The sequence below is a fragment of the Pyrus communis genome, chromosome 2 (assembly GCF_041283825.1).
Source record: "Pyrus communis isolate YQ-2024b chromosome 2, ASM4128382v1, whole genome shotgun sequence".
NCBI lineage: Eukaryota > Viridiplantae > Streptophyta > Magnoliopsida > Rosales > Rosaceae > Pyrus > Pyrus communis.
This window is the reverse complement of record NC_142566.1, coordinates 26,169,782-26,196,012: the sequence shown is the minus strand read 5'-3', so window position 1 is coordinate 26,196,012 and position 26,231 is coordinate 26,169,782. Positions and strand designations below refer to the sequence as shown.

The 26,231-nt window shown below is 39.1% G+C and overlaps 5 protein-coding genes across 7 annotated transcripts; 4 read left to right on the top strand and 1 right to left on the bottom strand.

Annotated features, from left to right (window-relative positions):
- Positions 1-618: 618 nt before the first annotated feature.
- On the top strand, positions 619-3,089 carry LOC137746614 (protein SPEAR1-like). Its single transcript, XM_068486623.2, has 5 exons — positions 619-1,075; positions 1,191-1,301; positions 2,204-2,283; positions 2,405-2,483; positions 2,812-3,089. The coding sequence occupies exons 1-5, from the start codon at positions 854-856 to the stop codon at positions 2,926-2,928; spliced, it is 609 nt and encodes a 202-aa protein (XP_068342724.2). The 5' UTR covers positions 619-853; the 3' UTR covers positions 2,929-3,089.
- Positions 3,090-13,798: 10,709 nt separating this feature from the next.
- Positions 13,799-16,919, top strand: LOC137748675 (aldehyde oxidase GLOX1-like). Its single transcript, XM_068488844.2, has 4 exons — positions 13,799-14,518; positions 14,782-14,942; positions 15,099-15,670; positions 16,231-16,919. The coding sequence occupies exons 1-4, from the start codon at positions 13,883-13,885 to the stop codon at positions 16,824-16,826; spliced, it is 1,965 nt and encodes a 654-aa protein (XP_068344945.2). The 5' UTR covers positions 13,799-13,882; the 3' UTR covers positions 16,827-16,919.
- A 1,604-nt stretch (positions 16,920-18,523) lies between these two features.
- LOC137746573 (putative xyloglucan endotransglucosylase/hydrolase protein 26) lies at positions 18,524-22,301 on the top strand. Its single transcript, XM_068486590.2, has 4 exons — positions 18,524-18,803; positions 18,934-19,034; positions 19,195-19,388; positions 19,515-22,301. Exons 1-4 carry the CDS (start codon positions 18,644-18,646, stop codon positions 19,921-19,923), a joined length of 864 nt encoding a protein of 287 aa, XP_068342691.2. The 5' UTR covers positions 18,524-18,643; the 3' UTR covers positions 19,924-22,301.
- Positions 20,406-21,065, bottom strand: LOC137749037 (uncharacterized). The gene has a single exon (XM_068489220.2). The coding sequence runs from the start codon at positions 21,063-21,065 to the stop codon at positions 20,649-20,651; it is 417 nt and encodes a 138-aa protein (XP_068345321.1). The 3' UTR covers positions 20,406-20,648.
- A 131-nt stretch (positions 22,302-22,432) lies between the features above and the next one.
- LOC137747261 (casein kinase 1-like protein 3) lies at positions 22,433-26,105 on the top strand. 3 transcript variants are annotated; one of them, XM_088689847.1, is made up of 15 exons: positions 22,433-22,657; positions 22,738-22,778; positions 22,984-23,053; positions 23,166-23,314; positions 23,592-23,687; positions 23,773-23,843; positions 23,986-24,047; positions 24,125-24,188; positions 24,341-24,425; positions 24,497-24,623; positions 24,872-24,939; positions 25,042-25,099; positions 25,215-25,318; positions 25,461-25,645; positions 25,768-26,105. In XM_088689847.1, the coding sequence occupies exons 1-14, from the start codon at positions 22,582-22,584 to the stop codon at positions 25,635-25,637; spliced, it is 1,248 nt and encodes a 415-aa protein (XP_088545973.1). In that variant the 5' UTR covers positions 22,433-22,581; the 3' UTR covers positions 25,638-25,645; positions 25,768-26,105. The 3 variants fall into 3 exon arrangements, with proteins under 3 accessions (XP_088545973.1, XP_068343439.2, XP_068343438.2); XM_068487338.2 differs by having other exon boundaries at positions 25,203-25,318; positions 25,774-26,105; XM_068487337.2 differs by having other exon boundaries at positions 25,203-25,318.
- Positions 26,106-26,231: the final 126 nt, after the last annotated feature.

Below are 26,231 nucleotides of genomic sequence, written 5' to 3'. Positions count from 1 at the left end.
GTTTGTAATAAAATCAGAAAAGATATCCATAAAAAAAAAATAAGAAGAAGTAATATTTCTTTTTTGCATTCATTTGATCAAATAAAAGAATTTTTTTTGAATTTCCACCATCTTTTATTACCAATTACATATACCCGCATTTCCACATATCCTAAAGATGCTACTGTAAAAAATTATGTAATAAATATGACAGCCACCATAAAAAACTGTAGGATAATTATTATAAATTGTTCGGGAAGCAAAATGGTCATTGTTAATTAACTTAATTTATCATAAAAAATTAAATGTTTATAATAAAATTTGCAGACAGCATAAACTAGTGACATATGCAACTCATTTGCAGCGCGTGTTGGAGTAGTTTCTTGTTTGATTGATGCACAATATTTTAACACTTCAAATCACATTGACAATCGCTTTCAAGTAGTAGTCTATAAAGTCCACATCTAAAGGAAAAGAAAATATTTGATAAATGGAATACAATATTGTAGGACAATTATATAAAAAAATATGGAAAATATTAAAGTAATGAAATTATATGAGTTATGAAATTACTGGAAAAAAGAGAAGGAGCATAAAATCTAAGTATATAAACATAAGAATCTACATACAATCTGATCCAGCGATGCAATAATTACTGGCTTTGCAAGCCAGCTTAAAGGTCACTGGAGATCTCTGATTTCTCAGAGTAGCTTGCCACAAAGTTTTGGATTTGCAAAACCTATCTTCTCTTTCTCTCTCTACTTGCTATATCTCTCTCTCTCTCTCTCTCTCTCTCTCTCTGTGAAAGGGTTAGTCTGATACTCTCGTACATACATAGCGCGAGGAAGAAATCGAAATTAAAAAGATTGATCAGATGGGGAGCAGTTATTTTGTGGAGCCAAACATGGGAGGAGGTGGTGGTGGTTCTTCTTCTTCTTCTTCTTCAAGGAAAGGAAAGAAGAGTAATTCAGACAAGCCAAAGCAACCCCAGAGAGGCCTTGGAGTGGCTCAATTGGAGAAGATCAGATTACACGGTCAAATGGGTTCCACTTATCATCCTTCCCTCCACTCTCCATACTCCACTAGTTTCAACAACGTACGTACGCATATACTTTCTCTCCATCTTTGAGTAATTCGTAATTGGGTTCATTTGCGCAGAGAGAATTTTAAGTCTCATGGGGTTTTAATGTAAATTCATTATAATCTTGCAGGAGGACACCAGAGTGCAAACAGCTTATTCATCCCTACCATCATCATCTTTCTCTTCTTCACCATCCTCCACATCTTCCCCACTCTCTTATGGCTTCCCCCCCAACATCATGGTGCGTTTTGTGTAATTTTCCACAATTTTCGTTAATCGTAATTTCGTTTCCAGTTAATTTGTTGATGGGTCACCATGCACATACATATATGTTGATCAATGATTGTGAAATCGTGTCCAACTTCATCTATGTCATGATCATCACCACCCACAACAAATGCTTACAATTCAATCATTTTTACCCAATTGGAGCAATTTTTTTCTTCCCCCTTTTCTGAGGTGAACGATAATGGTTTAATAGAAACGATAGTGGTTTTATTAGAACAATAGTGGTTCCCCCCGCCCTCGTCCACCCCCCCCCCCCCCCCCCCCCTTTTTTCCTTCCTCCTCCTCCTCCTCCTAATTGATTGACTTTTCTTACATATAGGAAGTTACTTAATTTTATTCGTTATTTGGCTCCAAACCCTAGTTAGTCGCAGGCCATATGTTGCAATAAATCCAGTTTCTATAGTCAAACCTCATTACCTCTGAAAAACCATACTCTTGATCAGCCTTTATCAGCTGAGTTCTTAAGAAGCACCTTCTTAAAAACTGAAAACAAGTCTGGACTCCATTGGAGCCGGCCTCTGAGTTTCAATTGCCGATATGTGAATCTTCACGTGTGAACTACTAAATGGGGTTACACATGAGGGAGCATGTTGGCAGTCCCATATCGATGGGGGAAGTCAACAAGGGTGGCTTTAAATATGATTACCCTACTCTAACTAATACCGAGATTTTTTGTGGTAAAACTCCACACCTGACGGATTGGGCAAGTGGTAAAGTTGGGAACAATATCGGTGTCGTTAGAATGAGATCCCATGGGCTCATCGATCTAAAAACAATTTCAACAAGTAGTACTTCTGATCAATCTTATGGAGTTTCTAATTAATTAAATTCCTTAAAATTTCCCTGGTATTGCAGATGGGCGGTCTTGGTGAATATGAAAGAGCAAACATGATATATGGTGGTGATCATAATTCCCAACATAGTAAAACAGCAGGGTGCGTATGCTTACTCTCTCTCTCTCTCGAATTCTTTGTGACTTCTGCGAATTGTTTCTTCTTTTCCTGAAATTGTTTTTGTTTCTAACCCGTACGTGAAATTTCAATTTCTTAAAACCAGATGGGACGTCATCCTAGACACCAAACATTTTGTGCAACCAAGCATGACTGGAGACCTTCTAAATCAAACTCCAGTAGAGGTACTTGTAATTACATGCTTTCTCACCTATCAAATGTAGATCTACTTTGACACATTAATTCCGATAAAATGAAACAAAATTAATAGGTGATAGATTTCCGCACACCCATTTTTTTAACATGCACAATTGCACATCCCTGTCCATTTAGAATTTGGCTTGATTAAATCAAAAGAGAATCAATGAACAAAAATAAACAGAGATGTGCAAAAAGAAAAAAATTGGATGCAAAAATAATTTCTCAATTGGTAAACTATCTATTTCACATTTCTATATATATGCACTGGTGATCCAAGTTTGAATTGATTTGGCGATCTTATTATATCTGTAGGACTCTCAGCACAGGAAGACCGGAAAACATAGAAGTAGCTCCATGGGCTCAAGCAGTCACAACTCTGAATCAAGTGACACCCAAGATCTAGATTTGGAGCTCAGACTCTCACTTTAGTTTGCTCGAGTCTGTATGGGTTCATAACTACATGCGTACGTACGTTTTATTTGCAATTTCAAGCTGATCATCAAAATATGTGGCGCTTCAAATTGCGCATAGGCAACAAATTAATTAATTTTCATTTTCATGTGGAAAAGCTCATTTAATGCAAGTTTATTGACTTTGTCTGCATAATACAGTGATGAATTCTTCTTCTTGAACCGTTGAATTCATATTGCCTAAGAAAAGAAGGAACAACATTAGTACTAATATTTTCCTTGATACATAGTACAACTTTCTTGATTTCTTGGTTTGAGGAATGTTTCTATTCTCTCTAAGTCCTATTGATCAATAGTAACTAGTAAGCTTTTGTACGAAAGTTAAAAAGTGAATCAATTAAAATAAAGAAAATATGTTAAGGATATGATTAACTACTATTGAGTCAAGCGGATTCTAAATCTGTTCAGTAAAAGTGAGATCTAGTAATTAGTTTAACATCCGAATATAATCATTTTTTAGAGAAAAAAAACCACTATTTTTCTTCCTCATATTATGCTTATTCATGTCCATTGATTTCAAAAGCCAGAAATAAACATGATGCAATAGTGTGAAAAACACTTTCCATTATTTACACATATGCAGTAACAAAAAAAGAGCATAACACATGTTATTTCAGAAAATATGAGTAGAGAATCTTGTTGTATACACGACCTAGATCATACAATTATTTTCATAATACTCAGTGGTTTCTTTATCATGATTGTCGATTGACATTAAGAAAAGTGTGATTATACAAGATGAACGAATCCAACCCATAGCATATACATTCCATTTGCTTATAGAAAGTAAATAAAACTGTTGCCTTCTTAGCTTTCTTCAGATCATGTAGCAAAATATAGAAATCAACTTGATGATTACAGATGCAATGTCGGAAGTAAGTTGCAGAATCTTCATTTGGTTTCAAATTCGTGCAAAACATGCATATAAGGCGAACAGCTGGCTGCAATTAAGATCAAGATCTAGCTGTTTATGGGTGAATAACAACATGCATCAAGTCTTCATACTGTTTGTTTTCAACCAAAAAATGAAAAAAACATTTGGATTCCCATGGCTCACAGGTTGAGAGTGTTTTTCTCATGAAAAAAACTTGAAAAGTACCGTTAGGGTTCCGGAGTCCAGTCTTGCTTTTAAATTTAGGGTCCTCCCTGCAAAGCTGGAAAGTATATAGAAGAGGTGCAGAACAATACCTAATCGAATGTCTAACTTGGCAATCGACGCCCTTTTCAACAGTGTGTATTGTTCAGTATTCTTAGTTTTGAATGGATAATCTGTCAGAGGTTTATTTGTCGGCAAACTTGATGCGTTGCCCTGATTTCGTACAAAAACAATAATTGAATAACAAAGTGGGATATGGATTAGATAACGTTGTCTACTTTTTATGCGGTACCGGTTTGAGCTTAGGTGTCAAAGACTCAATGGTTCGATCAGTTAAAGGGTGAAGAATGAAGAGCCAAGATTGTGCCAGATGTCAGCAGATTATACAACTGGTTTTGTAAGTCAGTTAGGAGTAGTTAAAGAAGGAAAATAGAGGCCTAAGGATGTAGAGTTTGCTAGAAGGTGTTTGTTGAACAGGATCCTTTTCGGATTTTTTTTTTAATGATGATTTTGGAGATTCGTGAATCGTGTTCATTTATCGTACATCATGCGATAAGTTTTTGTCAAGTACTATTTATGTTTATTTTTAAATAAAAATATTTAAAATAATTTCTAATCGCATAATGTATGATAAACAGATACAATTCACGAATTTTCAGAATCTTCACAAAGAAGATCAATTGAGGATCCGGACTCTTTGCTGTGTGAGATATATATCAGTAACGATCTTAATAATTCGTTTTTCTGTTTCCAATAAAACTAGCAGTCAGCACGTATCCTCTGGGCGTGCAACTAATTCGTCTTTTTATTTTGCTACGACTTGTTGTGAGTAGGGATTGTCATTGAAAAACAAAAAAACAAAAGGAAAAGGGCAAAAGGAAAAGAAAAAAAAAGAAAAAGAGAGCAGTGAACTGATCCTTGCTTTTCTCCCACTTCTCCAAATTAGAATTCTCTCCTCTTCTCTTTCCATCTCCTTTCATCCTCTCTTTTCATATTTTCTTATTTTGTTATTCTTATGTTATAAAAAATTGCTATAAGATATTGACATGACTTAACCGTGACCGTTCAAATAGGAAAGGAGGGAAAGGGAGAGAAAAGAAGAGAGGAAAGAATCCAACACCCTCTTCTCCGTCTTCCCACGTCCATTCGCACCGTATCAAACAACCGCTCCCCCTTACTCTTCTTTTCGTAAGCCTATTATTCTATTTTTTGTATGATTGGAGGTTGTTTGCTTATGGTTTTTTAATTTAATTTTGAATTTTTAAATAGGGTGTGTTATTATTACATGGCTATAGGCTCATGTAAAGATAGTAAAATTCGTGTTTGTGTAATTAATAAATTGCTTATAATTTTTATTTATATTCAGTTTTAATTAGAGAATTATAATGGTAATTTCTTAAAGTTTTGGTTGACAAACGGATTCTATTAATAGGTAGTTTAGATTTAGTTCTCTTCCTATGACATGTTTAACATAGTGTCAACACATGTTGACTCACCTATAAAGTTCAACGTACACACGTACTTTGCATTATTCTTGGTCTGTGGTTTTTTTTTTTTTTTTTTTTGGGGTTTTCTTCCCTTTTCATTTTGTGGAACTTTTTTAGAAAATTATTGTAGTCTGACATATTATTCGATGTACACATTAATTCGACACATCACTAAATACTCAACTAATTTAGTTAGTATTATTCGATGACTATTTATCCTATTCGATAGAAATAGTCAGTACGGTTCGAGTTGTCAAATGAGGCATAATAAAAAATATGTGCAACATTGATTGCCAAATTTATCATTTGTGGAGGGGCCTCCAGTTAAAAGTCACTGTTTTCGATTAAAAAAAAAGGAAAAAGAAAATTGCTGTCAACTTGTTTGGATACCATATATATTAGACCCAGCTATTAGAGCAAGTCCAGCCCGCACATTTTGACTGGCACCCAGTTTCACATCCCGACCCGGGACAGATCACTTCCCGGGCCCGCTCCACCACCGTAGCACGATATTGTCCGCTTTGGGCCCTAACCACGCCCTCACGATTTTGTTTTTGGGAACTCACACGAGAACTTCCCGATGGGTCACCCATCCTGGGAGTGCTCTCGCGCCCTTCTCGCTTAACTTCGGAGTTCCTAAGGAACCCGAAGCCAGTGAGCTCCCAAAATGCCTCGTGCTAGGTAAGGATGGAAATATACATTTAAGGATCACTCCCCTGGGCGATGTGGGATGCCACAATCCACCCCCCTTAGGGGCCCGACGTCCTCGTCGGCACACCACGGCCAGGGTTAGGCTCTGATACCAAACTAACACACCCCGACCGAGATCGGAGCGTGCTGGCCGTCACACCAAGGTGACGTAGCCATGTGCACGTGCGGAAGCTAATAAAGTAGTAATGTAAAAGTACGAATAATTGAAAACTAGCATACAAAGTACTAAAATAAGTGTTAGTAAGTGAGATACAATTTCAGAGCAGGTCTATAGCAGCCCAAACAAAAACGACAACAGTAGTACGCCCGAAGGCGACCCTACAATGGTGAGTGTCTGTCAGAACGCTGGAAAGCCCTCAAGGGAAACCACATCAACGGCTAAGCAACTAGAACCTAGAGGGGCGCAAAACAAAAGCGTGAGTGGGCAAAAACAAATCTCTTTGAAAACCATTTAACAAAAATACATTCTAACCCCTCGCCGTAAAACCTGTATACTTCCCAGAAAATAAACATATAAACGTATGTATAAACATGCCAAACATGCTCCAGGGTATGCCAATCATGCTCAAGATATGCCATGCCAAAATCTCATAATGAATGTAAGTGCCCAGGTATAAATCATATCAACATCATAACGTCTGGCAGCCGGAGTCACCTAACGTGACCTGTACGGCTGTATCTAGAGCTCAAATTTCAATCTCAATATCTGAACCTGCCCACGAGTCGGAACCACTCAAGGTGGTCTGTACGACAGGCCTGGGTGTAACATATATATACGCTCTAGTGCTACGATCACGTGAAAGCTGTGCGAATAATCGCGGGTCACCTACGAGTCGGAACCACCTAATGTGGTCTGTACGACAGGCCTATGCACCTAACTTGGATCCAAGCTGAGCGTGTGGTGCGGGAGGTGAACATCACGTGAAGGACTGTGCCCTACTCTGGGCGGGAGCACTAACACCGGGGGTGCAGGTTATGAGCTCTCTAAGTATCTCGATTCGCAACTGAATGTAAACATGTATAACACTTACCTGGCACTTACCTGTGCGTCCACTGCACCCAATATACATATAAATGTATGCCACTACTAATGTGTGCAATGATGCACAAACGATAATAATAACATGCAATGGCATAAGGCAAATAACCCTTTTTAAATCAATTTCTGGGAATATAAATGTATATAGGTATATACGGAAAACAAAAGCCCACTCACTGATATGTAGAAGGGTCGTAGCCCCCCTGCCTCGCGTGACCACGCTCGTCCTCGGGGTACGTGTCACCTAAATGCGAAACAACTATAAAAACGTTAACTTTAAAGCACATAACCCATTTCTCGTAATAACTTCTCATACATTGCTCAAAATGGACAAATGAATATACCAACGTGCTCTACACAACCTCAGGATCACAACCATATTTTTAAAATAATTTTCCTCCGCCGCACGCGCCCCCACGCGCCGGCCAAGGCACGGACCTACGCGCCCCCCACGCGCGGCCACGTGCCATGCACACTAACGGTGTCAACAGACGCCGTCAGGAATATTCCGTTAAACTGACGGAATATTCCGTTAAACCTAACTGACGCCGTCACTGCCGTTAGGAATATTCCGTTAAACTTAACGGAATATTCTCCTTTCTTCTCCGATCAGTCCCCGACGCCGGCGCCGTCGCCGTCGCCGGAAAACCTGCAAATCACGATTTCTCGCTCGTTTTTCCACCTTTTTCCACGTTTCTTGCACCAAAATCAACCCTAGAGCTAGTAGAACATGTCCCAACAAGTTTTAAGGCCTAAAATTATGGGATTATACCTGTCCAAATCTTCAAAACTCGGCCAACTCCACATCCAACGATCCTGACGTCCAAATTCACCCAACGAGCTACTCCCAAACTCCTGGGAACTTCACAAAGACAACTACAAGCTCAGAAATCCCAAAAACTCAATGTATAACTTTTGCATGAACAGTACTCGAATCGGCCATTGTCGAATCGACGTGAAAACGATGAAGTTCTTACCTGAAAATGGTACGATCGTGCTCCTCTCCGCTTCACAAGTTCAATGGTGTACTTGGTTCCCTCGATCTGCAAAGGTTTGAGGGTTCTTGGTGTGTGTCCGTACACTTACAGAAGGAAGAAGAAGAAAGAAGGGAGAGAGAGAGACACGGGACAGAGAGCAGAGGGAGAGGGAGAGTGAGTCAGTGTGTGTGTGTGGCCCTACACTTGCCAACACCACACAAAACTACCAAAAACATCATGAAACCAACTAGGGGTAGAATTGTAATTTCACACGTACGTTCTAATAATCCCGGGACGGGATGTCACACCCAGTGAAGAAATTAGCCCGGCTTGGCATTTTTGAGCTCCAGCCCGCACAATTGACTGGCACCCAGCCCATGCCAGTCAACAGCCCAGCCCAAAATGGACAGACCCATGAGCCGGTCAATTGCTTGGCGCGTGCAACACACGCGGGTGCCCAGGCGAGTAGCCGACAGGCTTTGCAGGCGCTGGGGCCCGCGTGCAGGTCCACTTGCAGCCATCTGGGTGAGGCCTACGTGGCCCTCCTCAGAGCCGTTGGATTTCCAACAGCTAGTTTTTTTAGGCCGTTGGATTTCCAACGGTAAAAAAAATTTAAATTTAAAATTTAAATTGGACCGTCCGATCACAGATCAACGGTCCACGTTTATTTCACCAAAAAAAAAAAAAAAAAAAAAAAGGGCCAACGGTCAGAAATTTGACCGTTGGCCACGTGTCATCGTGTTGGCTGTTGGATTTGATTATTTTTCAAATCCAACGGTCCAGATTAATTACAACATTAAAATTTATTAAAAATTAATTAAAAAATGTCAAATTTTTTTTAAAAAATACAGAAAAATTTTAAAAAATTAATTTTTTTTTCTATAAATACCTAACCCTCATCTTCCACCTTACACCACATTTCAATATTTTCTACACTTTCTACACTTTCTACATTTGAATATTTTGTACACTTTGAGAGAAAAAAATGACTTCGTGGAAGCTCAGTGAAGATGTTACGTTGTGTGAATGTTGAGTTCGCACTACTCATGACCCGATTACGGGTAATGAGATGGATAAGCGAGAAATGTGGAGTAAAATTACGAAATCGTTCAACGATGTACATGGAAGAGATGTACATGGAAAAGATACCAGATCTAGTCAAGGTCTTCAAGGTCGTTGGAAAAAACTCAACGCATCCTTTACTTGTTGGAAAAACGCCCTCTCTCATGCTTCTGGTAATTTGCGTAGTGGGACAAGTTTAGCGGATGAGGTAACAATATTTTTATTTATTTATATGCATTCCACCCACATCAATATTTTAATTTATTTAATTTCTTATGTAATTTTTATGTAATATGCATTCCACAATACTTATGTAATTTTTATGTAATTTTTATATAATTTTTATGCATTCCACAATTCTTATGTAATTTTTATGTACTTTTTATAGACACTACAAGCACAAGCATTCTACAATGCAAAGAACCATAACAAATCATTCAACAAATGGGAATGTTGGCAAATTGTCAAAGATTGCCCTAGATACAAAATTGTGGCAACCGGTCCAGAAGTTGTCATGTATGGTATGGGTCTACACAGTTCGCCAGAAGCAGACACAGCCGAACAAGAAGCCAACACATTTGAAGACACGGAAGGGATGCCTGAACAAGTGCCAGAAACCCAACCGACTCGTCAGTCCCTCAGGCCTCAAGGTAAAAAGGCATCAAAGAAAAAAAATGTAGTTCTTCCAAAAATGACTACGCTAAATATATGGAGGAACTTACTCGTCAAGGTGAACTGAACATGGCATGGGAAAAGGCTAGAGATGAGGAAAAAGCTAGAGATATGGCAGCAATTATTGCAGCTACTGAGGCTCGTGATGCGGCGGCTGAGAGACAAAGAGAAATAGTTAATCGAGAGAACGAGATGATTAGAGAAGCACTTCATCGAGAGAATGAGATGCTTAGAGAAGAAAGGATGGCTCAAACAGATCGTGACACTATGAACAAGTCTCTAGTAGGACTGTCTCCGAATTCAAAATATTTTTGGACTTCAGAAAAAAGAGATGTCGTGCGAAGGAGGCGTGCAAGAGATGCCGAAACAAGTCAAGGGGGTTCCAGCTACAGAAATCCTAGCAACCAAGATCCTAGCACCACATATCCTAACTCCACAGACTTTATTTAATTTCTTATGTAATTTCTTATTTATTTTTAGAACTTTATTTAATTTCTTATGTAATTTCTTATTTATTTTTAGAATTTTATTTAATTTCTTATGTAATTTCTTATTTATTTTTAGAACTTTATATAATTTCTTATGTAATTTCTTATTTACTTTTAGAACTTTATTTATTTTTAGAACTTTATTTAATTTCTTATGTAATTTCTTATTTATTTTTAGAACTTTATTTAATTTCTTATGTAATTTCTTATTTATTTTTAGAACTTTATATAATTTCTTATGTAATTTCTTATTTACTTTTAGAACTTTATTTAATTTCTTATGTAATTTCTTATTTATTTTTAGAACTTTATTTAATTTCTTATGTAATTTCTTATTTATTTAATTTCTTATGTAATTTCTTATTTACTTTTAGAACTTTATTTAATTTCTTATTTACTTTTAGAACTTTATTTAATTTCTTATGTAAACTTAAAACACCAAATAAAATTACATAAAACACCATTTAAACTTAAAATTACATAACCTCACCATTTAAACTTAAAACACCAAATAAAATTACATAACCTCACCATTTAAACTTAAAAAAAAAAAAGCAAACACACTAAATAAGATTACTTAAAAAAACAATACACTTTATTCTTCAACCACAAGCCTTATTTTAATTATCTTCGCCTTCGTGCAATCTCCACTGATGGTCAATCAAGTCATTCTGGCGGGCTATGTGCCAGTACGGCTCTTGCAATGAAGTGTATCGTTGAACGATCAATTCATTGTAACGTCCATCCCGTTCCAACGGCTCGTGTTGCACGGGATCTTCGGTCCGGTCATGAGCATAGTAGATTTGTGTTCTTGAGTTGTTCATCGGATCCGGCTCGTATTCATCGACGGCATCATAATCATACTCGTCTTCAACAATCATGTTGTGGAGAATAATACACGTCATCATGATGGATCGACGAGCCTCGACATCAAACATTCTAGCTGCAGCCCTGACAATGGCCCAACGAGCTTGCAAGATACCAAAACAACGCTCGACATCCTTCCTACACCCTTCTTGACACTTTGCGAAGTGTTTCTTTTTTCACTCTGCGGGTGTGGCACTGTTTTGACAAATGTTGACCACCTTGGGTAAATACCATCTGCAAGGTAGTATGGTCCCTCGTACTTATTACCATTAACCCAATATGTGCATCTCGACCCACGCCCTTGTAGCAGTTCGTCAAACACTGGAGATTGGGCAAGGACGTTTAGGTCATTCTGAGCTCCTGGAACACCAAAAAAAGCATGCCAAATCCATGTATCAAAAGAAGCCACCGCTTCCAGAATGATGCTTTTGGCTCCTTTTCTGTCGCCATAAGCTCCTTGCCATGCACTTGGACAATTTTTCCATGTCCAGTGCATGCAGTCGATGCTTCCAATCATGCCAGGGAAGCCTCGCATCTCACCCTTCCTCAGAAGCCTTCGCATGTCCCTTGTCGTGGGTTGCCGAAGGTACTCATTGGTGTAAAGGGCTTCAATTGCAGAGCAAAACCGCATCAGGGACTCCAGAACTGTTGTTTTTCCCATCCTTGCGATCTCATCCACTTGATCTGCAGATGCTCCATATGCAAGCATTCGCAAGGCAGCCGTAATTTTTTGCTCAGGAAGAAGACCTAGAACATGAAAAGCATCCTCTTTTTGCACAAAATATGGATCATGGTTGCAAACATCACTCATGATTTTAGCGAACAAACTTCGTTGCATTCTAAAACGACGTCTAAAAACATGATCTGGGTAAACGCTGTTGGGAATAAAATAATCTTCCAAGAGATCTTTACCTCGTCTTTCCCTTCTTCTATCGATGTTTGCCGCACGTCCGGGTTTGGCTATCTGACCCATAGCTTCCATGATACGGCGGAAATGTGAGGCCCTCCGCCTTCTATGGTGATCATCCTCATCCTCCTCCATTGCGAATGCCTCATCTCCACCTCCACCTTGGTCAAGATTGACCAATTATTCCTGTTGTGCCAACAACCTTTTCTGCTGCTCTTGCAACTGTTTATACGCTCTCCTTGAAGAAGACATTGTAAGAACTCAAGATTTGAAAACGATAAAGAAGAATTCTGAGCTAAAAAAAAGGATTGAGTTTAGTGTGAGGATGGATGTAGGGATGTAGGGTTTATATGGACAAAAAAGAAGAAGATGAGGTTCTGGACAATGCCATGTGGCACTACGTGATTGGTTGAAAATCTTAGCGGAAATCTATTCAAAAAATAGTACGTTCGGATAATGACACGTGGCGTGACGAGATTGGTTAAAAATCTTATCGAAATCTTGCCTAAATTATTGTAAACAGGAAGTGACACGTGGGTTGTCGGGATTGGTTGAAAATCTTAGCGGAAATCTATTCAAAAAATAGTACGTTCGGATAATGACACGTGGCGTGACGAGATTGGTTAAAAATCCTATCCGAAATTAAAACTATTTTTTTTTATTATTTTATAAAAAAATTATTTAATATTTTAAATGGACTGGGTGCCAGCGCATTTTGTAGGGGTGTAGATCGTTTGTGCCAGCGCATTTTTAGACTATGTGCCAGCACATTTTTTTTGGGGTGGAGATGCTTTGGCCTATTACTGTTCATTGAGTCTATTACTGTTCAATTAAGTGGATAAATGGGCTGGGTGCTGGCGCAAAGTGGATAGGGGTGGAGTTGCTCTTAATTAAGTGTGGCATCGTTTTCTATAAATTAAAAAAAAAAAAAAAAAAAAACCATTTTTTGTTGTACGGTTGAAGTTTATATAATGAATATTGTTATTTAAAAAAAATTTGTACATAACACATGTTGTTGTAAAAGAGATATGACATATTCAAAGGCAAATAATATGGTTCAAAAATTGTCACTCAATACTATGGTTTGGTAGTATTTCTTTTCACTTGAAAGAGAGGTATTAGGTTCGAATCTCGTAGATGGTGAATTCGATACCAAATTAAGTTGCCCATTATGTGGCTTAGCCAAAAAAAAATTGGAAATTACTTTACGATGGGATTAAGGGGTAATGACCAAAAATTAATTGTCACCACAAAAATAGCAATTCCTTCTTGATCGATGGAACTGCTATAAATGGGTTTTCACCATAGCCATTAGTTTACACCCCTAAAACGAACTGGTGCCTTTGAATTGACATTCAAAATTAAGGGACGATACAAATTGAGGAAATGGTGATAACCGATAAAAATGATTAGTAGTCACGATTAGGGGTGCCTGCAAACAAGGATTAACAACCACATTGCTATTTTTGCAAAAGATCTTAACCGATTGGTGGCGATATATACTTACAAATTATATAAGGAGAGATGGAGGGTTAAGCTGGGAATCAAAACAGAGAAGCACAAAGCAAGGAAATTGAAGAGCTATTGGAGAAATTTTGAGTTCTTCAATGGCTGCCTTGCATTACAAGCTTCTCATTTTTCTCCCTCTCCTCTTTATAATTAATGGGATTGACGCAGAACCTCATTTTACTCATTTGCCTCATTTCCCTCAATTCCCTTCCTTCCACCCCTTGGGTTTCGATGAACGAGATGGCAATGGTCGCATAGTTGAGGGCGCGGATTTTGCTTCTGCTGAAGGCTTTGATCCAAGGCCTGATAGGCCAGAGCCCCATAATGGTCCTACTGCCGGTAGGGCAGAGCCCGCTGCTGATCTTAAACGCAGCAGGCAAAACTTCCACAATAAGAAGCGTGCCGCGCGTCCCAAGCTTGACTTGCCGGGACTTCCCGGTGTTCCTCAGCCTGGCAAGCCAGCGGCAGATGTACCTTCACATGACTTCCCAACCCAATTCACTGGGGCGTGGCAAGTTGTTCAATTGAACTCAGGCGTGTCGGCCATGCATTTGAATTTGCTTCCCAACAACAAGATCCTAATGTACGATGCCACTGCCTTCCGTATTTCCAACCTTAAATTGCCTAACGGACAATGCATACCCTTCAAGAATGACAAGGGCGAGCAGTTAACAGATTGTTGGGCTCATGCAGTTGAATATGATGTTCAAACCAATGCAGTCAGGCCGCTAAAGGTTCGGATCACATGCACATTGCACTCGTTCAACTTATGCATATATAACAACATGAATAACGTTTTTTTATCAGACTTATATTGGTGTCGTATAAATGCTTACATTTTATTGATTGTGAATCTTGATCATATATAAGCATTTTATGTTGCTATACAGTCCATGCTAGTTCGCATGCCAACGCTCAAAAATAAGGTTTTGAGTTTATCATTTTACGAATCTATTTCCAAATACGGGCTACAGTGACGGTGGTGATCTATAAACAGGTCCTTACAGACCCATGGTGCTCCTCAGGAGGGCTGACCGCCGACGGTAGGTTTATAAGCACCGGTGGTTGGTTGGATGGAACTAGAAGTGTTAGATACTTCGATGCATGCCCCACATGTGACTTTAGGGATCTCCCCGACGCTTTGGCAGAACCAAGATGGTACGTATACATTATTGGACGATCCTATTAGTTTCTTGTGCACCAAGAATTGGTTTAGGGTTTCCACTAAAACACCTCGAAACATTAATTAAATTAAATATTTTCAAACAAACGATTGTTTAGTGTTAATTAAGATTTTTGTTGTTTAAATCATAGGTATTCAACACAAGTTACCCTGCCTGACGGTAGATTCATTATAGTCGGTGGCCGCAAGGCATACAGCTTTGAGTACGTTCCACGGGAAGGACAAGCCAACAAGCAAGCCATCTTCTTGCCAATGCTCGATGAAACCACCGACCTAGACGAAAACAACCTCTATCCTTTCGTCCACCTTTCGACAGATGGCAACCTCTTCATCCTCGCCAACCGCCGCTCTGTCCTGCTCAACCCTCAGACCAACAAAGTAATCAAAGAGTTCCGCGTGTTGGGTGGTGGATCGCGAAACTACCCGGCATCAGGGATGTCAGCCCTGCTGCCGATAGACCTGAGTGTCCCCAACCCTCAGCTCGTCCCTGCAGAGGTCATTGTTTGCGGTGGTGCAAAGCCCGGGGCTTATGCCCTTGCAGGCAAGCAGAAGTTCATTCCCGCGTTGCAAGATTGTGCCAGGCTTCGGATTACAGACGCTGACCCTAAGTGGGTTAAGGAAAAAATGCCCTCTCGCCGTGTCATGGGAGATCTACTTATCCTCCCAACTGGAGACCTCTTGCTTATTAACGGTGCCCAACTAGGTATGCTTGCCTCATTCTCGTAAAGGTTTTTCTGAACTTTATTTTCCCTGGGGTATTTAGATTTTCATCTTTTGGTAATTAAAATGGTTTTCTTGATTAAGTTCGGATGTTAAATTAGAGTTTGATTTATGTCATTTGATTGGTAAGTTATTATGATAATGATGGCTTGCTTGGAATTACTTCGGTAGAAAACACTTACGCTGATTGTCTTGGTGCTCCAAACGAGAAGAGGAAAACACTCACGTATAAGCACTTTTGTTAAAAATATTTTTGTTAGAATCACTTTTAAATTAAAGCTTAAGTGCTTCTAATGCAATTGGGGGTGTGCTTCTATGACGTAAAGGTCCTTTCATTTTTCCAGAAGTAGTTTCAAACCTTTAAGAAAAACCCTAAACATACATGCAATCCTTATAACAATTTACTTGTACCCTAAGAACCATAATCAAAATCTAATCTCAAACTAAAGGCATATTCTAAATTTCTAATATATCAAGTAACATAAGTCTGTCAAAAGAACAATATAAATACAGCAATTTGTAACCCTAGGTTTTTTTCAACAGGTGTGTCAGCATGGGCTATGGCAGAGCAACCCAACTTCACTCCTGTGCTTTACAGTCCCAACAACAAACCAGGAAACCGATTCAAGAACTTGCAACCGACTCTGATTGCAAGAATGTACCACTCAACCTCCGCACTCCTCCCTAATGGCAAAATCCTTGTAGCAGGCAGCAACACCAACCCAGGGTACCAATTCCAGGCCAAGTACCCAACCGAGATGAGAATCGAGCACTTCTCGCCGCCTTACCTAGACCCGGCATTGGCTATCCACCGCCCTGCCATCATGGACAAGAACTCCGACATCAAGTTGAAGTACGGCAAGCCATTCAACGTCCAGTTTCAGCTCCAAGACAACCCCACGGCCATTGCAGACATCAAGGTGACAATGTACGCGCCGCCTTTCACGACTCACGGGTTCTCGATGAACCAGAGGTTGGTTATTTTGGGAAAGAATGACTTGAAGAACGTGGCACGGGGTGTTTACAAGCTTCAAGTGGCGGCGCCACGTTCGAGCATGTTCGCTCCGCCAGGGTACTACCTGCTTTTTGTTGCCTATCGCGGTGTGCCTAGCGTGGGAATTTGGGTGCAGATTCTGTAATTAATTAGGGCTGGCTTAATTTCCTAGCTTCATGATCGCCTGCTTCACTCATGTTTAAATCAAAATTAATTAATTATTTTGATTATACCATGATATCTTTCTCTTTTCTTAATTTGCTTCGTCATATTAATTTTGATCGATGTACGTCAAATTTATAACGAAATTACAATAACAACAACAAAACATTTTCCCACTAAATGCGCTAACTTTTGGATGACTAGACATCATTATGCTAGTCCAAACAAAAATTTTAGTTGAAGGGGGCCAAAATTGGTGTGATAACTAGAATTGAGTTAAAGTTGTTGATTAGTGTAACATTCTCACCATTTTGAACCTTCCATTCGAGGTTAAACGGGTACATATAACCCTAATTTATAATTATGATACTCTTAACCAACAATTTTAAAGGGTCGGATTACCACAAACACTAGTATCTATGATTATTTTGCTCATGATTAATAACTAAAATATAGATTATCTTTCATTTATAACCCAAGAAAAAGGAGTTGACTAAAATATGCTGGAAGAAGTTTTACGGTCGAATCATCTTCCTTCTGTCACTCACAGCGGGCGCCAAGCCGTGCAGGCTCAACCAGGCAAAAGGGAACTATTTGATCGAATTCCTTGAACAAACCTTGTAAGCACCAAATATATAAATAGTTGAGAACTTTGTATGAAACCTCTCTGCAGGGCTGCACGTCAGGCCAACTGGCCAAGCAAATTATGAACTCGTCATTTCCCAGCTGGCCAGCTCAGCTGTCCCCACTACTAGCATTAGTCCCAAGCACAATTTTCTCCTAAATTCCTAATCGCACCGCGTCCCAGCTAATGACACCCATTCTCTCCTACTCTTACAACATCTATGACATTTGCACCACGACCCCACGAAAACATTGGAAATGAACAAATAATTAGAAGTCAAACGTATTAATCAATAATTTTAGCGTTTATGGTCATTTCGTTTTTAGTTTCATGTTTAATTTTTGCATTATAGATATATGAGAGAAACGAAATTGACCTTGGAAAATTATGTCGTGTGGTCACAAAATGAAAATGAAAAATGCCAACGACGGTTGGCTCGGTTATATACCTATCTTGTGGGTCGCTCCACCTAGATTCGAGTCCCACTATCAACAGTCTTCGTTAGTGCACGACTTGTAATTCTTACGTAAATATAATTCATACCCTTGGCAGCTGGTAGTTAGGTGCCAAGTGTGAGTTCTCCATGCTCGAGCTTATGGGTATGCTTTGACATTGGTGTTGAGAGTAACCAATCTCTCCCTAAACTTTTTGTTACAAAAAAAATGAAAACTCACTTTTAAGATTTTGCTGTCAGTTATGCATCTTTGTTTCTTCCCCTCCTCCCTACCACCTTACTAGGGCAATGTCCCCTTTCTGCGCTCAAATTCAAATCCGGCTAAAATAGTTTGACAATGTGCTCTTCTCTATATCCAAGTTCGAATCCCTCTCCTCTAGTGTAAATTATATTAGAATGTATCGCTTGAATATAAATAAATAAAAAATGTATTTGCAATATAATTGGTAAGTTTTGACTTTTTTTTTATTTTTTATTTTTTACTTTTTGGTGAACTGTAAGCTTTGACTTTTGAGAAGCATGCTTCAACGTTTTTGATTAAAACAAGAATGTCAAAAAATTATGACTACGTCGTAGGAGAGCATATTTTGCACACTGCAAAACAAAAAGTTATATGAAGCCATCAAGAATCCAAAGCAAGACGCATCGATCGATCCCATTTCCAACAAGTAAATTGTTGTCCTAGAAAAAAGAGGAAAATCTAGTTGGGACTGAAGTCGAAATGGCAGTTTTGCAAGCATTCCTGGTAGCTCTATGCATCACTGTGTTCCATCAAAATGTAGCTGATGCAACTGCTGCAAAGAGCATGTACCTCACCTGGGGTACCCAACACGCTGTGATTCAAGGCGAGAATCTTAACCTCGTGCTCGATCGAACTTCAGGTTAGAACAACTTACTCCTTAAATTTCTCGTGCTCTACGTGCTTAGATCAAAGAAACCAAGCAAATAAATGCGTAATGATCAAGTTATCTCCTCTAACCAGACTACATTAATACTGCCTTTGCTTTGCAGGGTCTGCTGCTATGTCAAAGAGAAATTTCTTATTCGGAAGCATCGAGATGCTGATTAAGTTGGTACCTGGGAATTCCGCTGGGACAGTAACAGCCTACTATGTAAGTTAATTACTAACTGAAGCAAGATAGATAGCTCATAAAAACACCGAAAAAAAACCAGAGCGAGATAATCTCTCTTCGTTGACAATGAATCCCCAATTCCAGGGACCTACAGAATAAACTAACGTGTGCTAATTTGTTCATACTCGAATTTGTGCAGCTATCGTCAACAGGAACCAAACACGACGAGATAGATTTTGAATTCCTAGGGAACGTTTCTGGACAACCTTACATTGTCCACACAAACATATATACACAAGGAAATGGAAGCAAAGAGCAGCAATTTTACCTCTGGTTTGACCCGTCTGCTGATTTCCACAACTACACCATACATTGGAACCCTACTGAAGTTGTGTAAGTTAACTAACGACCGAGGCGCCTTTGCTTTCAATCTCAACAGGGTGAAAAGAAATCATCCTTAGTTCTATGAGTCATGGAACCAAACAATTTCTAAACTTCAATTCATTTTTATGATTTCAGGTGGTATGTCGATAGTTTGCCCATTCGTGTTTTCCGAAACTACGAAAACCAGGGGATTGCTTACCCCAACAAGCAAGGGATGCGGGTTTACTCCAGCTTATGGAATGCTGATAACTGGGCAACTAGAGGTGGGCTAGTGAAGATAAATTGGACCAGTGCGCCCTTCACAGCCGGATTCAAACACTTCAGGGCAAGAGCCTGCAAGTGGAATGGAGCTGCCAGCATTAGTGTATGCGCCGCCACTTCCCAGGCTAACTGGTGGACTTCCCCTATATACAGCCAGCTGAGCAACAGTAAGCTCGGCCAGCTGCAATGGGTCAGGAATAACTACATGATCTATGACTACTGCAAAGACACCACACGATTCAATGGAAATACGCCACCTGAATGTTCTAAACAACAATTCTGATTTGAGGCTAAGCAATCAAGCTACAGAAAGAAACCCGAATCCGGTTTCAACCAGACGACTGATTCTGCAGCCTTAATTGGCTTTCCTCTTCCAGTTCACAACTGACAAATAAATTTTCCTCGCGGTTTTTATCTGTTTCAAATTTTCAATTATGTTGTATTCTGCTGTTTTGTACGATTCTTTTACTTGTATTCCAGTTACATGGATCTATAAAGTTATAAACTTTCAGAGAAAAAGAAGTATCAATTAAACGACAAAGTTCCTGTTGATTTTCCCTTCTTTTCTCAGCAGCCAAACACTCAAACATCAATAACCAAACAAATCAAGCATACTATGCCCCTTGGAACTCGATTTTAATCAAACAAATCAAGCTTGCTATGCAACACAAGTAATCTAACGGATATTTAACAGAATAAAATCGAGTTCTACGGCATATCAAATACTGAGCCTAGACTTTATACAAACCTAATTCATAAAGTAAATGAACCCAATAAGTAAAATTTGCAATTCAAAATGTTAATCAATCATTCACATTTGTTACATTCTATTACCTTTTCAGTTCCTCAGATTAATAAATTTCAGAGAAAGAGCATGTATTAATAAAATGACAAAAATTTCCTCTTGATTTTCCCTCATTTTCTCATCAGCCAAACACTCAAGCATTCAGTAATCGAACAAAACAAGCTAATCTACGCATAAAGTTTATGCAAAATTTTAAAATCCAATTAATTGATACAAAGCCAAATGCCCAAAACAATCAAAGCCGTACCGAACATAGCGAGGCCGAGGTGGGTCTGCTCCCCCAAGAGCAAGCCAAACACGGCGGTGGCGGCAAACGTTGTCGCATTAGTGACGGGGACGGCGAGCGAGATCGGAGTGTGGCTGAGTATGGCGAAGAAAGTAGCGGAGGCGGAGAGGTTGACGAAGAAGGGGACTGTGTACTGCCAAATTGCGAGGAGCTTGAGCCAGCCCGTGAGGGAGGCGAGAAGCTTGTGGTGGATTGGGCCGGGCTGGGCACGGGCCTGGGCTGAGGAGGAGGATTTGAGGGCTTGATCCCAGAGAAGGGCGCCGCGGCGCATTAGGGCGTTGGTGGCCCCCCAAATGAGGCCCACTCCGATCATCTTCTCGACGTCTCCGATCATCGGCGTTGATCTGATCTCTCTGTGAGTCTCTGCTCTGTGTTGCAGCTACTTGACCCGTATGGTCCGGTGGTGGGAAATCAACGAAAACTACAACTAAATGCAACCAAACGATGCCGCATTGGATGATTCGTTATTTCGGTTGTGTAATAACTTATACGGGTGAATGTTTTGGGGAATGATAATCTCCGGATCCTATTTGTGAGAATTATAGAGATTTTTAAATTGTGTGTGTTTATCGTACATTATGCGATCAGATGATCCAGAGAGGATTATCATTCTGTTTTGGGTAGTGCCATTCACCCAATCTTTTTTAGGTCTCACAAACTCTTGTTAATTTTTGTCCATTGATTTTTTTCAATTCATTTGATTTGAAAATCGGAGAATAAGAAGATTTGTGAAAAATAAAAATGAATCTGTGAATAGCACCGCTCACTTTATCTTCGAAAATGTGAATTAGACTAGCTGATCAAAACAATTCATTACCTGATTGCATCAAATTTCAAGTGTATTTTTGTTCACCATTTTTAGTGGTTAAATTAATTTAAATTTTAAGATATCTATCTATTCACTACACATTTCGAAATTTAAATTCGTTCAACCATATAATTACGATTTTAGACATCGCCGTCAATTGAAATTCGTCACCGAGAATCCCCAAACATAAAGTGAAGGGTAGCATTGTAAACCAACTCACATGTTATTGCATGTTGTGGTCCACGTGACCAAATCTAGTTGGCAATAAAACAAGACCGCGACGGCGGTAAATCAAGATCCTCTGCAAACGCTTCCATTTTCCCGAGAACACCAACGCTTCTTCTCCAACCAGAAAAAAGGTACAACCCATAAGAGCGCGCATCCAGAAAGGAATCTACAAACGACGGCAGAGGAATGTACCTGCGCGGGAATCACGTGGTTGCACTCCCAGATTTACCCGCCATCTACCAATTTATTTACCGAACTGACACCGACACATTTGGCGGTAAAACCACGAGTTGACAACAATACCCTTAGTGAAAAGCAAAAATCCCCAAAACTCTCTCTTCGAGGGGTGAGATTTGTGTTTCTCAAGCGGAATGGAAATATGCTGCTCATGGTGTAGCCTCATATTACCTCGCATGAAAGTGTTTTCTGTTGAAATGTTCTTGGTTCAGAGTTTTTATTTAATATGTTTACTGAAGATGTAAACGTTTACATTAGAATTTAATAAAAGTTATCATTTGACCAAAATAAAAAAAATATCTCCGTCCAATTCCGACACAAATCTCTACAAAGTCAACAAGTCAATGGCCTCCACCAACCCAAAGTTCCGAAACTACCCTTCTGCGTTCGTTCTTTATCCATGCCACAACAAGTCAACAAGTCGCCAGTGTGTGGCTTCAGTTATTCAGTTCCAACGTATAAAAATACAAATTTCGAAAATTAAATTTTTATTTTTTTTCTCGATTTCTCTGGTTTCCGATTCGGATCCAAAATCCGAAAGTCTATGAGTTGAGTGACCCGATCCGGGAATTCGGACATGGAGCGGGTCATCGGCGGCAAGTACAAGCTCGGCCGCAAGATCGGCAGCGGATCGTTCGGCGAAATCTTCCTAGGTGAGTGTCGTGTTGAATCTGAGCCGTTGATCGTAGAAACAGTGGCTGAATCCTGTAAATTGTTTGAATTTCATTTGCAGCTACTCACACCGAGACGTTCGAGATCGTCGCCGTTAAGATTGTAAGCTCCTAATTATCTCTCTCCGTTTTTTTTCTCGATTCTCAGTTGAAATTACTGATTTTTTAAATTTAATTTATGTTTATGCGCTTCAATTGTCATCAAATTTGAAGTCTTTTGCCTACTTAATTAGTGAAGAAGCATTTTTTTAGCTTAATTACCAGTTAATTCAAGTAATTAAGTTGATTTTAATTTCTGCTCAATGCAGGAGAACAGCAAAACGAAGCATCCACAGCTGCTTTACGAGGCGAAATTATACAAAATCCTTCAAGGAGGAAGTACGTGCTGTATACGTATACGTATATTTTATATTAGTACTTGTTGGTTTAGTGTTCTGTGAGCAACTGAGCGTTACTGTTTTGATTAATTTGAGTGTATGCAATTGTTCAGGCGGTATTCCGAACATAAAATGGTCGGGAATCAACGGCGAGGACAATGTGCTGGTTCTTGATTTGCTGGGACCGAGTCTTGAGGATTTGTTTGTGTATTGTGGGAGAAAGTTTTCGCTCAAGACCGTCTTAATGCTTGCTGATCAAATGGTAATACATTGTGACGGGGTTTAAGTGGAGCTTGCGCAGCGCAGCTCATGCGTTATATTACATGCGTTTTGCATATGGTTAATCTGCTTTGCTACCTTACTCTTTTCAGATCATTTTCGTTATGAAAGTTACAATTTTTCGTGATGAAATTTCTTCCCTTTGTGAAAGTTGAAAATTTTTCAAAGAAAAAGTTCATTACTTTTATTGAGTTTCACTTTTGTAATTCACATTCTTCATGTCACTTAATGATATAATGTTTATGTGTCCTCGTATCAAGATTACGAGGATAGAGTTTGCGCACTCGAAAGGTTTTCTGCACAGAGATATAAAACCTGATAATTTCCTCATGGGTCTTGGTCGAAAAGCAAATCAGGTGATGCATCTTCGTTGTCTTTTTATCGTTTAAGATGTATTTCGAGTTTATATTGCCATCAATCTGTTTTCACTTATCTTATTAGGTTTACATAATTGATTTTGGTCTTGCGAAAAGATATCGAGACGCGACAACCAATCGTCACATCCCATACAGGTATTTCCAGTTTCATATCAAGGCGATCTCTTATTTTCTTCTCTGTGTGCTGAGACGCTTGAGGAACAATTGAAATATAACATACAACCTTTTTGGTATTATATTGCTTTATATTACTATTTTTAACACTTGCCTCATACAGGGAGAATAAGAACTTAACAGGAACCGCACGTTATGCAAGCTGCAATACTCATCTTGGAATTGGTAAGCTGCTCGGTGTTAAAATCTTTTAATCTGTTGGCATAAATACTCATTAACCTTATTTATTGTTTTGTTCTTAGAGCAGAGTCGGCGGGATGATTTGGAGTCTCTTGGATATGTTCTTCTATATTTTCTCAGAGGAAGGTACTTATTCTGTTTCCACCCATTTTTTACTTTTAATTTGTAGAAAGGAATTGAAAAACTTATACAGTAGGAGAACCCGATGATATATTGTTCATGCCATATTATGTTTCGACCCCCTTGTCCCCTGACAATTTTACTTTTCCTGCTTATAGCCTTCCGTGGCAGGGTTTAAAAGCTGCCACAAAAAAGCAAAAATATGACAAAATTTGTGAGAAGAAGTTATCAACCCCTATTGAGGTTTGTGTCAACTACTCTGTGCACTTTAATTTTTATCTGGTGTCAACTGGTCTGACTGCTGTTTTCTAAAGGTTCTATGCAAATCTCACCCGGTGGAGTTCGCATCATATTTCCATTACTGCCATTCACTGACATTTGATCAGCGACCTGATTACGGATTCTTGAAACGCCTATTCCGTGATTTGTTTTCTCGTGAAGGTATTGGTGTTCTAACTTTCCTGTTTTTTCATATGTTGTGAATTAAGTCCTTCACGTTGCTTAGGTCCTCTTAGCCTGAAGTCAATGTGCTTTCATATGTTTGATTTCCCAAATTTCCCCTTACCTAAAATTCCCATATGATAAATTATGTTATATACGAACTATATATCTCATATACTTCTATGAACATTTTAGAGCTTTATTTTGATGCGGATTCAGTATTCTGGATGTTTGTCTCCAAATGGCAGGGTATGAATTTGATTACGTATTTGATTGGACCATCATTAAGTACCAGCAATCACAAAAGAATGATTCTGTAAGTGCAATTGCTGTTCAGTCTTTTCAGATTTTTTTAGTTGTATGACTCTGAGAACGTTGGGTTACTGCTGCGCTTCTAATTTGAGTCCCACATGTTCAGCCGGTTCCTGGAGGAAGCAACAGTCATGCAATGCCAGTGCGGGTAGATAATCATCAAGGTTAGATCTTCGTGATGGACTTTTGCATATCTTAAATAACTGACTTCTCTAGTACAGCAGAGCGAGCATTTTCCTTTGGTGACCTTTTGCATATCTTACCCAGCTGAGGTCACAGATCGAATTAGATCAACCAATCCCACTGGTCCTGGTGTCCGCATGCAATTTAAATCTCCAACAACGGGCCGGAATTTAAGTTATGACAACCCTCTTGAAAAGAATGTAAGTCATATTACCGTCCAGTAACTACTGTGATGAAAAGAAATTTTTTCTTCTCGCTCCTTTTATGCTGCATCTTTACTCTGTTACATTGTTCAAAACTTAGTTCCGAATATAACTCACGGATAAAAATTTCCCTTTTTAGATTGCGAATGAAGCATGCCCTCCTCCGTCTACTTCATTTTCCGGCACCTCAAGAAGGAACCCCACAAAACCTCTTTTGCCCACTGAAGCTACAAACACTGGTCATGGACATGGCAATAAAGTAGGTCGTTCGAGTAGCTGGATTCAATCACTGCAGCGCATCTCTTCAGCCAAGTGACCTTTATGGTAATTCATTTTATTCATACTTGGGGTCATCATTTGGTTGGCTGCTTTTGTAATTGCGGCTAATGCTCTCGTCTATCTTCTTAAGCATTATTGTTGACCGGGTGCTTTCCGCTGTGTTTTAGCAACAGGTTTGCTCTATAAGATTCGAGCACATCTTTGAAGCTGCAGATGTACGGCGATTTAATTGTCAAATATGCAATGTGTCTATTCAGGAAGATCTTACGGATGCATCTTTGTAGACATTGAGTTAGTTCCTTGGTTTGTGCTAGTTTTTTTCCATAAGGTGACTAGAAATGTGTTGGTTACAAGATACAGAAAACCCAAAGCTTGGATTCTGTGCTGTACATAGTTCTCATAAGTGACACAGCCGTGTCTTGTATTTAAGTTTTTCTCATAACACAAATGATGTGTGATGCTATTTTTTTTCATTGTTGTTATATAATACGGAGTCTCCATGCCATTTGATGTTTATTTACAGTCTCTTTATTTTAAGATTCCTAAAATTCGTCTGAAATAAATTTGTTTTTCGAATGAAGCAGCTTCAGGAGCTGATTGGCTTATGATGGACCTTCTTTTTTCTTTTTGT

What these genes read in the sequence shown, in the direction of transcription:
- LOC137746614 (XM_068486623.2), top strand. Translation starts at nt 854, where the DNA reads ATGGGGAGCAGTTATTTTGTGGAGCCAAACATGGGAGGAGGTGGTGGT. An exon ending in GCTTCCCCCCCAACATCATG is followed by an intron (nt 1,302 to 2,203) that starts GTGCGTTTTGTG and finishes CTGGTATTGCAG; the next exon opens with ATGGGCGGTCTTGGTGAATA. An exon ending in TAAATCAAACTCCAGTAGAG is followed by an intron (nt 2,484 to 2,811) that starts GTACTTGTAATT and finishes TTATATCTGTAG; the next exon opens with GACTCTCAGCACAGGAAGAC.
- LOC137748675 (XM_068488844.2), top strand. Translation starts at nt 13,883, where the DNA reads ATGGCTGCCTTGCATTACAAGCTTCTCATTTTTCTCCCTCTCCTCTTT. An exon ending in ATGCAGTCAGGCCGCTAAAG is followed by an intron (nt 14,519 to 14,781) that starts GTTCGGATCACA and finishes ATCTATAAACAG; the next exon opens with GTCCTTACAGACCCATGGTG. An exon ending in TATTAACGGTGCCCAACTAG is followed by an intron (nt 15,671 to 16,230) that starts GTATGCTTGCCT and finishes TTTTTTCAACAG; the next exon opens with GTGTGTCAGCATGGGCTATG.
- LOC137746573 (XM_068486590.2), top strand. Translation starts at nt 18,644, where the DNA reads ATGGCAGTTTTGCAAGCATTCCTGGTAGCTCTATGCATCACTGTGTTC. An exon ending in CGTGCTCGATCGAACTTCAG is followed by an intron (nt 18,804 to 18,933) that starts GTTAGAACAACT and finishes TTTGCTTTGCAG; the next exon opens with GGTCTGCTGCTATGTCAAAG. An exon ending in GGACAGTAACAGCCTACTAT is followed by an intron (nt 19,035 to 19,194) that starts GTAAGTTAATTA and finishes GAATTTGTGCAG; the next exon opens with CTATCGTCAACAGGAACCAA.
- LOC137749037 (XM_068489220.2), bottom strand. Translation starts at nt 21,065, where the DNA reads ATGATCGGAGACGTCGAGAAGATGATCGGAGTGGGCCTCATTTGGGGG.
- LOC137747261 (XM_068487338.2), top strand. Translation starts at nt 22,582, where the DNA reads ATGGAGCGGGTCATCGGCGGCAAGTACAAGCTCGGCCGCAAGATCGGC. An exon ending in AGATCGTCGCCGTTAAGATT is followed by an intron (nt 22,779 to 22,983) that starts GTAAGCTCCTAA and finishes TGCTCAATGCAG; the next exon opens with GAGAACAGCAAAACGAAGCA. An exon ending in ACAACCCTCTTGAAAAGAAT is followed by an intron (nt 25,319 to 25,460) that starts GTAAGTCATATT and finishes TTCCCTTTTTAG; the next exon opens with ATTGCGAATGAAGCATGCCC.